This window comes from Osmerus eperlanus, chromosome 20, assembly GCF_963692335.1.
Source record: "Osmerus eperlanus chromosome 20, fOsmEpe2.1, whole genome shotgun sequence".
NCBI classification, from domain to species: Eukaryota; Metazoa; Chordata; class Actinopteri; order Osmeriformes; family Osmeridae; genus Osmerus; species Osmerus eperlanus.
Window position 1 is genome coordinate 10489414 of NC_085037.1, and position 14425 is coordinate 10503838.

General features: G+C 46.4%; 1 protein-coding gene across 4 annotated transcripts in view; it reads right to left on the minus strand.

Moving 5' to 3' along the window:
* Positions 1-10539, minus strand: part of LOC134040975 (potassium voltage-gated channel subfamily KQT member 4) — a 32758-nt gene extending 22219 nt beyond the window's left edge. For 3 of the 4 annotated variants that reach the window (XM_062487185.1, XM_062487186.1, XM_062487183.1), the window contains exon 1: positions 9424-10539. In XM_062487185.1, the coding sequence (XP_062343169.1) occupies positions 9424-9725 (302 nt within the window). In that variant the 5' untranslated portion in view covers positions 9726-10539. The remainder of the gene's footprint in view (positions 1-9423) is intronic. The other variant, XM_062487184.1, reaches the window with a different exon arrangement.
* Positions 10540-14425: the final 3886 nt, after the last annotated feature.

Below are 14425 nucleotides of genomic sequence, written 5' to 3' on the forward strand. Positions count from 1 at the left end.
CCGCACCCACGAGGGGACCGTGACGGTGGAAGACACGGTGCCCAAAGCGAGGGCGCACTAGCAGTCTGTCTTTGTGTATACACTGGATTTAGTAGCTGTGCGCAGAGCAGCCTCAGAGAACCTTTTAACGGCATGACACTTCAAAGATCCTTTCCACTGAACACGACACGTCCTTCGCAAGAGCCTCACAGGCTGGCTCTTCTTTTGACGCCACCGTCCTAATTGTCCCCCAGTCTACCTCTCTCTCGGTTGCCAGGTTTGGCCATCCTCTGTGAGGTTGACCTACAGCAGGGGGGGAGGGGGCAGAGGAGGCGGATCCAGTGGGTGTGGGGCAGCTGGACTCAGGTGGCTGAGCTGTTAGGGAATCGGGCTAGTAATCAGAAGGTTGCCGGTTCAAATCCCGGGCGTGCACATGACGCTGTGTCCTTGGGCAAGGCACTTCACCCTACTTGCCTCGGGGGAATGTCCCTGTACTTACTGTAAGTCGCTCTGGATAAGAGCGTCTACTAAATGACTAAATGACTAAATGTAAATGTAATGTAAGGATTCTCCACTAACAGGTCACCAAACCAGGTAGAGGTCTTACACGAACACACCTGTGGAGGTCAAGTGTGATACACCCGAGTTTGTAAAAGGAACATATGAACAAGCTGTCACACCGTGTGTGTATGTGTGTCAGATTGGAGGGTCTGGTTCTGGCCTTGGTCCCTCACGGCAACAACAATCTCCCGTATGGCCTCGGCCCTAACCACAGATAGGCACACCTCTCCTCACACACTCCCCCTCTCCCTTCTCCCCACCCTCTCTCTCTCTGAGTCACTTCCACTCTCTATGTTCCCCTGTCCTCCCCTCCAACTAGTTCCCCCTCGGTGCCAGCAGGCAGGGGGGTTGTCATGAATAGTCTTCTACGTCTTCAACCAATATCAAAATGTAAATACAGCACTGGAACTCAGCAAAGTTTGACGCAAAGTGTTTATTAGAATTCAGAGTGACAGAGATTCCCAATAGAACGTGAGCAAGATCCTGGGATCAGACTGAAGTTTTCTCCGGACATTTCACTTTTATAGTCTTCTCCCCATTGTATGGTAATATAGTACTATACTTGTTGGTTACATATACATTATGCAACTGGTCCCTTGTCTTAGGGGATTCAAATTACAGGTACTTTCCTTTATAGACAAATCTCCCAATTTAGGCCCTCTCTGACCTTGAACACCCAGCTGCACTAGGCTCCTGGGCGTAAGGCCACAAATATGTCTCATAAGTTACAGCTGGGCTTCCTGGTTCTTTATGGAAGCACCCACATATTCTTCTCCCCCACTCAGCCCCTAATTATCCAGATCTTAATATTTTGGGCTTTATTTCTCCTACCATTGTCTAGGGATCACAATAATCAGTCAACAGCTTTGCATCTGGTTTCCAATAATATAGCATGTACTAGAAAAGTGATTACAAGTTTCATTAAATCCATAATCATTACCCATCTTCATAATTACAACAGTATGATGTTTTTCCCACAACAGGGTGTCTCCAGAGGGTGCAGGAGCGAACAGCAAACCCTCCAGCCAGGCCAACAGGCAGCTTAGAGAGCTACTACTCAATGTGACAGGCCAACGAAAGAGATGTCAGGAGGACACATGACAGAGCCACACGGCCGACTGATGACACACCAGAGCCAGGTGCTATTGTCTGTGTGTGGAGGGGGAATGTGGAGGGCGAAAGAGAGAGAGAGAGAGAGAGAGAGAGAGAGAGAGAGAGAGAGAGAGAGAGAGAGAGAGAGAGAGAGAGAGAGAGAGAGAGAGAGAGAGAGAGAGAGAGAGAGAGAGAGAGAGAGAGAGAGAGAGAGAGAGAGAGAGAGAGAGAGAGAGAGAAAGAGAAAGAGAAAGAGAAAGAGAAAGAGAAAGAAAGGAGAAAGAAAGAAAGAAAGGAGATACACTTTTATGGACCACAGAGGTCTGGTTTAGAATTTGAACTGAATTTGATCCAATAGTACATTTAGTAGACACTCTTATCCAGAGCGAATTACAGTAAGCACAGGGACATTCCCCCGAGGCAAGTAGGGTGAAGTGCCTTGCCCAAGGACACAGCGTCATTTGGCACGGCCGGGAATCGAACTGGCAACCTTCAGATACTAGCCTGATTACCTAACCGCTCAGCCGTCTGACTTATACTAATAGTATAAATATATCATCAATAAACAGACCTCTGGTGGAGCTGCAGTGTCCTTATTCTGGACAGTCTTCACAGCAGACACTAATCTAACAAGGCTTAATGAATGACAGTGCAGTAGGCTGCTAAAACACTTTTCTTCCACCTCATTTACTCTCCACTGTAAGCTCTGTCAGTGCGCTATGACAGTTTGTCAGTTTCTGCGGGAATGTCAGGGAATGTCAGTTGCCAGTCCCTCAACCTCTGGCCCCAAACTCTCTCTCTCCTTCAGTATCTATGTCAGTGTTGGGTGTAAGCGTTACAGTAGTCAGACTACTTTTGTTAGGTAACGAGTAACTTAACGCTTTACTTATTTAATTAAATGAATCTGTTACTAGTTCCTTGTTCAAACAAGTAACGCGTTACTCAATTTAGTCTTTTGGTCAAAGCCCTCAGCATGTAGCTAAAAGTCTAGGAAAGTTGAGGCTACTTTTTGCTAGGTACCGACGAAAATATCTTAATCTGCTAGACAAGTGGATTCCCCTACATTCTTTTGGTGAGCAGTCTCACGAGCCCAACTTACCTGGCGTCATGGAGCCGACCAGCTAAATAGTTATTCAAGACTTGCATGTACAGTAGATTTAGGTAATGTCACATTAAATGTATTTGAACTCAGTCTTGTGTGATGCGTCGCTGTATCGTTGCAGCGGTTTAGGTTTAGGATTATATTACAGTAAGTAATAGTCTGGTTCAGTACATAAATGAAGTGAACACCATTTTGCTACCATATAGACCTACCTAGCTATTTCTTAGCTTCGTTTTGCTCCTAGATTCAGACCTAGTCCCAGTAAATTGTAGAGCTAGATAACTACTAGACTTCTGCCTGGCATTTTACAAAATGATTTATTGATTAAAGACTTTCTTGATTCAAGAACTTAATGCAAATATTGTTTTTCATTATGGTGGATTATTACCTTGATCCGTCTTGCTGTATAATGAGGATTGATCATGTTATATGCGAGTGACACTGAATATTCAGTACAATATGCTATTGCTGAGGTCAACCCATTAAATGTGGCTTCTGGGCATAAGAGTGACCAAGGAGAATTGTCTTAGAAATAAAATACTTTTCTTAATGTATCGCAAAAGTAACTTAACGCCTTACTCTCTACACTCTACAGCAAGTAATTGGCCCACTTTTTAGGTCATTTAGTACACTTTAAAGTACACTTATAGTGTATTTGAGGTTTACTTTGGAATATTAAGTAACGTAATTAGTTACTTTACAAGAAATGTAACTAGTAACTGTAATTAGTTACTTTTAAAAGTAACGTTACCCAACTCTGGTCTATGTAGCTCTCCATTTGTTTCAAAATCCATCTCCCTCCCCTCTCTCTCTCTCTGTGTGTGTGTTTCCATCTCTCTCTCTCTCTCTCTCTCTCTCTCTCTCTCTCTCTCTCTCTCTCTCTCTCAGGTCTGAGAGGTTCTGACAATTACAAGAGACACCCTGACACGTATCAACACAGGAACACAGACCAGGTATCGGTCTCTCTTTAAGGGAGAGGTTCAAAAATACAATAGGATGGTTTTCATTGCAGGTACTGTGACCTTTCAGTCCGAGTGCTTTCTTTTTATTTTAGAAGGTAAGTGTGTGTCTTTGAGTGTGTAGTAAATGTTGTGCGCATGTGTGTTGGCATTTGTGCGTGCGTGTTTGTGTGTTTACTGCAAGGAGTCAGTCCTCAAATACTCCACTTATCCTCTGCACGCCTCAAAAGCCATTCTGTCCCCAATGCTCACTCTCCTCAATTCACAATTAACCACACTAAGAATTGACACACACAGAGACAGAGAGACAGAGAGACAGAGAGACAGAGAGACAGAGACAGAGACAGAGACAGAGACAGAGAGAGAGAGAGAGAGAGAGAGAGAGAGAGAGAGAGAGAGAGAGGCACTGGAGGAAGAAAAAAAGTCAATCAAGACGGTGAGGGGGAGAAAGAGCAAAGTAGTCAATTAAACAGGTTGCTTGAGCGAATGAGAGATGATGGTCTCACATAGGAGGAAAGGGAGCAGCAGAAGAGAGGAAATGACAGCAGCTATAGAGGATTCTTAATGGAGCAGAATTTATGGACCCCACTGAGGTGTCCTGATAAAAGGAGGCGGTAAACGAACGACAAGCAAGGTTTTCGTGGCCTTTTTGGGGGGGGTTGCCACGAGCGTAGAAATTTGGAAGGGCTGTCCTTTCAAAACCGTTGACAAGAGGCTTCCATAGGTAGCCTGTCAGACGGACCTAACCCCAACCAGAAAAGGGGAGATTGAGGGAGAGAGGGGAGTGCGTGTGAGGGAGGGAGAGAGAGAGACATCAACATGGTTGCCTGGGTTAAAAGCACTTGGCCTGTTGTGAAAGGTTAGACTTAAAGAGCAGTGCACCAATGCCCATGCTTCACCCCAACATGGTTTCCACCCGCAGTCTGACAAGAAGTCTATCACAGTGAGTACATTCACCTGATCCGTCTATCCACAGCAGAACTGAAAGGTTAATCAGAATTAATCCATCTTCCAAAGGTTCTAAATTCTAAATATACTAAATTCCATCAGATCCATAAATAATGTTAGGTTGAAATAAGTGACAACACAAGACTTGTGGTGGGTTATCTCAACATGCCCTGCAGACATGAATACACAGAGGAGGAGGGATCAACTTAATCTGACGTGAAAACATGTTGAACATATCAGGCCCTCATTTCCTGTGCATTGTTTTGCTGGGGATACACAAATACACCCACTGAGGTTGGTCACGTTTTGGTAAAAACGCATTTAACATTGTCCACCCATAGCATAGAACTAGGAAAACTAGGAAGGACAGATTGAAGATTATCTTGGTTGGGAGATATACAAAAGAAAGAGAGAGAAAGAGAAAGAGAAAAAAGAAAGAATTCTACCATACTCACTGGACTCATGATCTGTGTAATTTCTTTAAAAGCACAAACAATCCATTATTAAACACAGTAGCGGCACAGCAAGCACTAAAGCCTTCTCTCACACGCAACAACCACGCTGTGTGTTCTGTGGGCACGTGTATGCTGTGTATACATCTATCAGCAATTCCTCAAAGCAACTTTACACAGATAAAACCCAGGGACCAACCACACGCACACACCTCTGCAATGACTTTATAACAACCAGGACCTAGCCATGGATACGGCAAACTTCTTTCAACCCACTATCTCCACTTCTCCTACACTTCCTCCCTTCTCAGACATCAATAATACATTGGCGCTATATTTTCACCCATGGAAACTAATCAATCACCCTGACAGGTCAGTCCTCTGCCAGGCCTGCTCTGCCTGTCTATTAGGCTGGATGCATCTGAGCATGACATGGTGGGACTGTGGATATAATCTTAGCCATAGGCCCAACCAAGACTACTAAACGCCTCTGATCAGGGCTTTGTGGGGCCTGTGCTTGTCACTGCCTAGTACAGGGGGGAGAGGGGGGGGGGGCTGCTTTCATAGCTGGGAAGCCCTGAGAGACCCCCTAGAGGGCCACATGTGACCTGCCTAAATGTGGGGTGGGTTGAAATGGGCAGGGGGTCCGAGGTTAAGCACACAGCAAACCTGATCCTGATGAACGCCAGTCATCTAACTCGGTTATGTGACTTCTGTCAGTTCAACCTGGGCTTTGCATGGAGCACAGCCTGGCGCACTCACATGCACACACACACTCACACAAACACACTCAAATGCACACACACACTCACATGCACACACACACACACACACACACATACTCACACACACACACACATGCACACACACACACACACTCACATACTCACACACACACACTCACATGCACACACACACACACTCACACACTCACATGCACACACACATACTCACACACTCACACACACACACACACACACTCACATGCACACACACACACACACACTCACATGCACACACACTCACATGCACACACACACACTCACATGCACACACACTCACGCGCACAAAACAATGCCCTTCTATAAAAGCCCTCTTTCCCTTGCCAACACAAACTCACATTAACAACATGTAAGAAACCCAGAAGTTCTATACCCTGGCTAAACCCGGTCAGAGACATCATCACTTTACAACAGGTGACACAGAAAAGGTGACAACAGACATCTCAGGCTTTTACTGTAAGTGACTGAAGAAGCCATTTTTAACACAACACAATTAAGGTTTAACAGTCCATGCATCGTTTCAAACGGAAGCCCCACCAACGCAAGAGCAGCCCCGTGTCTAGGCAACCGACTGGGTTCGTGAGCAGAAGAATTTGTCACAATCCAGGTGGTGGTGGGGTGACGGTGGGGGGGGGGGGGGGGGGGGTCTTGGTTCAATTGTCCGTCTTAGCGAGGCTGTGATTCTCCCTCGGCACTCTGGGAACCGAGCTGTTGACTGAGGCCGCTCAGCCCTCACCCGGGCCGGACCAGCTCTCCAGTCACAACATCAACAGTCTGGCCCTGATGTGGCCTGAGACCAGGGTGATGAAACCTGAAGGAGCTGCTCTGAATGTTCTCTCATTCCCTCTCTCTCCTTCCCCCTATCTCTCTCTCTTTCATTCCCCTCTCCCTCTCCCTCTCCCCCTCCCTATCTCTCTCTCTTTCATTCCCCTCTCCCCCTCCCTATCTCTCTCTCTTTCATTCCTCTCTCCCTCTCCCTCTCCCCATCTCTCTCTCCGTCACGGTCTGTGTGCAGCTGCCGTCGTAGCGGAGGAGAAGGCTCCTGGACCGGCTGCCAGGGACACTTTGCAGCGTTTCAGCTCCAAGTTACTTTTAAGCACTGAACTCGGATCAGTTTACCACCCATTCGCGATGATCTCAGACATGGAAGGTGCAGCTGTGGAAGTGATTTGGGATCAGTGTGTGGGGGGGGGAAGGGACTCCACGTTCTCGGGCATTGACTGGTTTCGTGTGCAGCTGTTATGGCGGGAAGGAGCTGAAGAGGGGACCTATAGAAATACATAATGGAGGAGGGATACAAGAACTCAGTTCTTACACACACCACTTCGCGCGCGCGCACACACACACACACTTCTACCACATTGAGGCTCTCCAGGAACAAGACATCTGTTCCAGAGGTCTCCCTCCACAGCAAAGGCCTAATTAAATGATCTGTGGACGTTAACACTTTGCTATGATGTTGCTACGCAGCACTGTACAGCTCTGTTCAATTTAATTGAACAGAGCTGCACAGTTAAGCTGTGCTTAATGCAGCTCCCTGATTCAGCGCAGTTTCTTTACCCAGAAGTTTCTCAGCATGCTCAATGCCTCATGTAATTAATCAAAACAAATGCAACCCTCAGGGCTCCACCAAAGGGATAATGCAAGTCTATAGGCAGCCCACAACCGTCAAGCAGATTCATAGCAAAAATACATGAATTCAAAGGAAAAGCAGAACTGCGCTACCTCTAGTGTGTCGTGCTTATTTCTGTGTGTGCGCGTGTGTATTTCTGTTTCTGACCGACTGACCAATGGACTGTCAGTCGGTCAGCCCCCTCCACACGGCACAGTCCAACCCTGGCATCTGAAACATGAGCCTGGCACCTCTGACAACCTGCCTGCCGCTCTGAATGAGAAATAACAACAACAGGCTTGCCAACATCCTCTCAGCGCTCACGCACTGGAATACAACAGAGAAAGACATTAGCACAGAACATCAGTAGGGAGGACCAGGAGACTGTTGTTTTCATGAAGAGATAAGCCTTGAGATCATTCTAATGGACTAAATGATCTTCTTCCTGGTCATGCTGCACTGTGTGGTGCGTTTGTCTGGGTATGGTGGGTGGGAAGGGAAGGACGGAAGTTACTTTAGAAATCAGTGGGAAGAAATCAGGCCCTGTGTGGGTTTCCCTCTGGTATAAACACAGGGTGACACTGGCAGGCAGACAGCTGGGCTTGTCTAAACAACCACAGAGTAGAGCACTGAGCTTGACCAATGTACACACCCACACACACACACCTACACACACAATTTCTTCCCACGTTCTTCACTTTGAGCAATGTTTAAGTCTGGACATTGAGTGGTCTATTCCGTGTGAGAGACAAAAGAGGAGCCATCGGTCCACCTTTCCAACAACTGGAGCTCCTCTCTGCTAGCTATTGCCACCAGATTTATGATGTGTCGGTATCCTTGCATGGGGAGACACTGTCAGTAATAGCGCTGATTTAAAACATACAAACGCATGGAAAATATCTTGAGGACATCATCAAAAAGGTATGAATGAGGAAGACTGCTGAGGTGTTTTCTGACCAGAGAGGATTCTGTCACTTTGATCGTTAGATCAACGGCGCTTTGATGCTTCTCAGCCTCAGTGCCTGTGAGAGGTGCTCCTGGCCCAGCACAACCACAGCAGGTCCAGCAGCTCTTTGATTCTAGAGAACAGCGGTCAGTGGTGACAGCAGCGTGTTTGCAGTGACCTCATACTTCTCCAGTGTTTATAAGGGATAAGTAAGGGATTGTATAAGGCTATGTATAGTGTATACTTTAGAGGGCCTAGGTGCATACTGGCCTTAAAGCTATGCTGGATTTCTGCAAGAGCAAAAAAAAATGGTAAAAGAATATCAACAAGTCTTGACTCACTGTAAGATTGATTGTATGCTAGCAATAGATTACCGTGGTCGATCTGAAATGCAGGTGTGTAAAAAAGAGTTTTTTCCAATAAGTTCTCAATATTATTGCAAAGAAACTAATGCACTTGACAACGGTAACGTTTTTTCAAGCTATTCATAAAGTAACTAACAATATGTTAACTTTGCGCACTGCAACACACAGTCAGCTTTGTATGCAACGGTGCTCCTTCATGAAAACGTCTGTAAACTCAACTTAAATGACAAGTTAAAAAAGCAGGAAGACTGTTGAAACTTGAATATGATGATTTTGAAATCTGATAAAATGACAATTAGGCCTACTTTTGCTATTCAGGACTAATACAATTGGAAACCAAAACTTAGTGATTTAATCAAACGATGACATGGGAAATTGAATAGGAGCCCCCCTGTAGGGATGATGTATGACAAGCGCATGAACTAATTGCAGAATAAGCAGCGGCACCTGTTTAATTAGGATATTCCTCAGGCAAATGCGTGACGGGTGTTGCCTATTAATCAAAGTTTTTGAACATGTCTGAATTTAATTAAAATACAATGAATTAACCTAAATTCAGTATAGAACATTTATGCGCAAACACATTAGGGGGTGCATACAGAACATTTGGACATGTCCTACTCACATGAACGCATGGTAAATGAATGCCCATCCTCTTGGTCTCTCAAGAATGTTGTACATGCAGTTTTGGAACTTTCTGTAGCTCTTGTTAGACGTTGAGGCGTTCGCCCGGGGTCCAGGAGGTCCGGGTAGCGGGGTGCCCAAGAGCCCGGTGCGGTGTGATGGGTGTCCTCGCTCGGGGGTCGATGGCTCGCTTCTTTCCGTGTGGACGGCAGTGAGAGCCACAAACTCTACCCGTCTATCGTCATTTTGAGCAGGGGGAACCAACATTCTAATACCGCCGTTGTTTGAAGGGCTTGCTAACATTTTACCTAAGAAACTCAATCGGGAACTGTCTTTCACCTTTTTCAACGTGAAGTCATACCTACACTGTGCCTACGATTCGGACACAAAAGTAAATGTCATTCCCGTTGTTGTTAGTCCTTTGATTTGGAAGTTATCTGTAAATCAAGTCACGACCACAAAAGAAACATAATCTATTTTGAAAACGGCGGAACGTTAAAGTGTGCCCTTGTTGAAACATTGTTTAAAAGTTATGCAAAAGTTAATAACGCAGTAATCCCCAGGGTCATTTGAACTTGGAACGTGATGAAACACGGTATTAGCCAACTATCAGGCTAAAAGACAACTACATATAAAGGACACTCCTTGAGAGTTGACAATAACTGTTACCTATGCATATTGCTGCCTCCATAAATTAGCGTCTTTCAATTAGGTTTCTGTGCGAGGTAGCAAAACGCATCCAAATGAGCAACCATTGACGGCTTGTGCTCCATAAATTAAACGAAAACCCTACCTTGTCAAAAGACCTAAAAAGCCGGCATCTTTAAAATCGTTTAGTGTTGTCAGCGCGTTTGTATTTTCTTAATTGCTTATCTGAGGTTTCCTGGCTGCGCACGGCATGCCTTCTCGCCTTCGTCTCTCCTTTCCAGTGCGTCTAGCTGGTCCAGCGCTGGTGGACTTTTGTTATTTCAGTGAAGATTACGCCTGTTACTTGTCAGATGGTCTAGCACAGAAAGAGAGACAGCTAATCACGCAGCCTCACTTACGACTTCTAATGTTCGGACCGTAGGGATCTCGCCGTAGTACATTGTGGGCACAGGGACATGAGTAGACCAGATCACGGATTACGCACTGTGGTACGGGTGCGTGCTGCTTCTTTACAAGGGTCAGAAGTCTTGATCTTCCTGTAAATAACTGCCTGTAAATAACTTCCTGCAAATAACAAACACTAATATTTCAGACAAAGTGTTCGGAATGGAAATAGATGGATGAAATGGAAAAACAAAGAAGACGTGGTGAAGATTGAATCTGCTTTAGACTCGTAGTTTTATATTTCACTGGTAGGCATAATCACTCAAAATGATGAGGTGATCATACATAATATGATCAACATAATAATGAATAATTTTACAACCTGGACAAAGACATCTCAGAACGCCCACTCCATTGTACCTTAATGAAAATGTCACTCAGGTTTGTCACTGGAGTGCAGTATCCATAGCTACAGGACAGGTGCATTGGGACAGAGGGTGGCCTGACTGACTGGCCAGTCAGTATAGGAATAGAATATGAGTTATAATTCCACGTATCTGACACACAGGAGAAGTATGGGCCTTTTATGACACACTCCATAGAACACCGCATATACCCCTGAGAGGGTGTCCCCTGTTGGGTGAACCTGTTTGGGAGACTTGGAGAGGGTTTCTGGCTGCTTCTGTGCCGCAATCACATGATCACAAAATACCTCAGCAGACGAGAACCAAAACTCTTGGTGCGAGCATAAAGGCAGTGTGCAAGACTGAATGTTTGATGCTCGGTCCTGCGTTTTTGTGGTTTATGGATATAGTCTTAAGGCATGTGCATAGCACTGTGCTGGCTCCCTGGACCTGCAGTCTGTCACAGGTCGCTTGTCTCCCATCATCCTCTGGGACTTCTTACATAACTTTATATCACTCACTGTGAACTCTTTCTCCTCTACTGGACATAGGTAATGTTAAGTAATAATGTCCTACCATGAGCTTTCTGGCCCATTCTGTGTGAGATGGGAGAGATATGTCGGCCCACTCCAGAAGATTCATATCATTCAACAAGTTGGGTAACCCCCTTGTATGACATGAGGCAGAGAGCACCATCAACACATCACCAACACATTCATCTCCTGGCACCTACCCTCGCTCCCTTCGCTCCCCCCTTCTTTCTCTCTATTCCTGTTCTCTTTCTTTCCCCTCCCGTCACTAAGTCTATTTCTCACGCTGCTCACCCCCCCCCCCCCCACACCCCCACCCCGCGCCTCAATCTGTCTCCCTCCGTGGTCCCCTAGGCGTCTGCAGGACCACGGAGGGGCTCCTGTTTTCCAGCTGAACGATAGAGAGAGGGGAGGGAGGGAGAGAGGGAGGGTGACAATGGACAGACCTGATCTGTGCTTGCACCGGGGGATTAACATCAAAGTTTCACTGGGAAAAACCCAACTGCACAGCCTCTGAACACAACCCAACGCTGCTCCGCCACTGCCAGCACCACCCTCACCTCTGCCCGGCCCCAGCACCACCCGACCCCAGCACCACCCGGCCCCAGCCTCACCTCTGCCCGGCCCCAGCACCACCCGACCCCAGCCTCACCCCAGCACCACCCGGCCCCAGCCTCACCTCTGCCCGGCCCCAGCACCACCCGGCCCCAGCCTCACCTCTGCCCGGCCCCAGCACCACCCGGCCCCAGCCTCACCTCTGCCAGACCCCAGCTATGGCCACTCGTTGGGGCACCACCACTTCCTTGCTCTGAGACAGCACACAACAGCTGGCCAAGGTCACTGTTTGAAAAGCCCAGCGACAAATAAGGAGGCCATTGGTGGGAGGTTTCCCCTTGCTTCCAGTACACATGGATAAACACACACATTCAACAACACCTTTTTAGTCCTGGTTCTCTCTATTAGGGAGGAATAACTATGGGAGACGGGAGAGGAGTGAGTGGGTCAGGGGGACTGGGCTGCGTGGGCATCCACTCTGACACCCTGCTCTCTGCTCTCCCTGGTTTCCGACCAGCGCTCACTCACGCCCCACAGAGCCCGCTGAGCAGCAGGACTCGACAGCCACTCAGGGACTCTCTGGGAATTTAAAAATACACACATCAGCTCCGGCCCGAACCCTAACCCAACCTTTTATTTCTGCTGCTCACTCTGGGTTTTACTCACGCCACTTAATGGCTTTCCCAGACTGCACTGTTGTTTGGCTTTATTTAATCTTTCTTTTCTTTTTTTCTCCTTCCTCTTACTTAATATGTGCATCCTCTTTAGCCCCCATTTCACAACATGGAAAACATCAGAGAGGAAGGAGGGGAGAAGACGTAGATTACTTTGTTGATCCAGCGGTTGTTGTGTTGTGTCCGTGTTGTGATAGTCTGTTTTTTTAGTCCTTAGAGAGCTCAGATAACGCAGTAGCGTGCGCCATCAAATGTGTCTGAGATTAATCTTTTTAGCAACGATTCATAGTTTTGTACTAAAAACTAGTGGAGTAAAAGTTGTTTTTGTTTTTTATCTTGTTTTAAAAAAAAACTGCACTAACTGAACTAAATGAAAGGTAGGTCTGTTATGTTCTCTGAACCAGGAAGCTAAAGAGGGAAATGTAGGGACTACATCTATCCAGTCCATTCATAACCAATGAAAAGAGCTTTTGAACCTTGCTACCCCTGTACCCATTGGAACTATGACTAAACATGAGGCAGCTCTGTTGCTAACAGTGAGGCCAACTGCTCTTGGTCAGGCAGAGCAGTGGATTGCAGTTAAAACCAACGGAATCAACACCTCCCTCCCCTCTTCTCCCCAAAACAAGCTCATGTGTTCTCTGCCAGTCCAAAGGCCTCAGTCCCCAGGCAACTTTGAGCTATAAAAAATGTTTTCCAAATAAATACACACCCAGAGAGGTTAGAATGGTCCAAACTGGCAGGTTCCTACCCAGAATTAGCCCTGGATTGTCTGGTTCCGCAGGCTGTCTCACCAAGGGTGGTAGGCCCACATTTATCTTCCTGTTTGATGAGTATGGACCACAGTTTCCAGTGCTGAACATTGATGCTTTAACTCGCTATGAGAAAGAAACTTACAAACAACTTACGTGTGAACCCGAGTTGCTTGCTACTGCACCTGAATGTACATTACTTAACAGATTAACCTCTGCTCCGACACTGCAAAGGGACATTCCAAACCCATCGACACTGTATGACTATGTTTAGCCTGTGTTCTGCTCCTCTCTCTCACCAACCGTCTCTGGAGGAGGGGATCCCTCTCTGAATTGCTCCTCCCAAGGTTTCTTCCATTTTTTTCTCCTGTTTAGTTTTTTGGGAGTTTTTCCTTGTCTTCCTTGAGGGTTTAGGTTGGTTGAGGGGCAGTTCTATGGGCATATGTGAAGCCCTCTGTGACATGCTTGCGTGTAAAAAGGGCTATACAAATACATTTGATTTGATTCCAGAAAGGCCTAGATGACGGTTGGATGAAAAACAAAATCACTCGAACACCAACGCAGAGAAAGAGGATCAAACACCACTTGATCAAACCTACTTTAAGTCAAAGTCGGCTGAAGTTAAGGACTGTGTCGTTGACTTGGTGAGACCAACTGGTGTTGTAGCCACATCACAAGGTCCAACGTCGAATCAGGGCGGTCAAGCCCAATTCATCTCTCAAGGATTGCCTTGATCCAACCGGACGGGCAGCCAAGAAAAATACCACTGGACAATCCTATTCACGCTTGGCTTAAACTCAAACATTCTCACAATCCTCGTCCTGCTTATTAGACGAAGCGAGTGTGAGTCTGCACTCATTAATGCAGTTATTGTTCAGCGATTATGTCAATTAGGGAAAGGAACATATCCGCGGGAGAGAGAAGGCCGAGGCACCGGCTATGTTATGTTTACCCACCTGAGTTTCTAACCCCAAATCCACAGTGTATCGATTATAACCCTATAGAAAGCACACGTAAATGCTACTGTAAAGAGAGTAGGCTAGCCTTGATGGAACA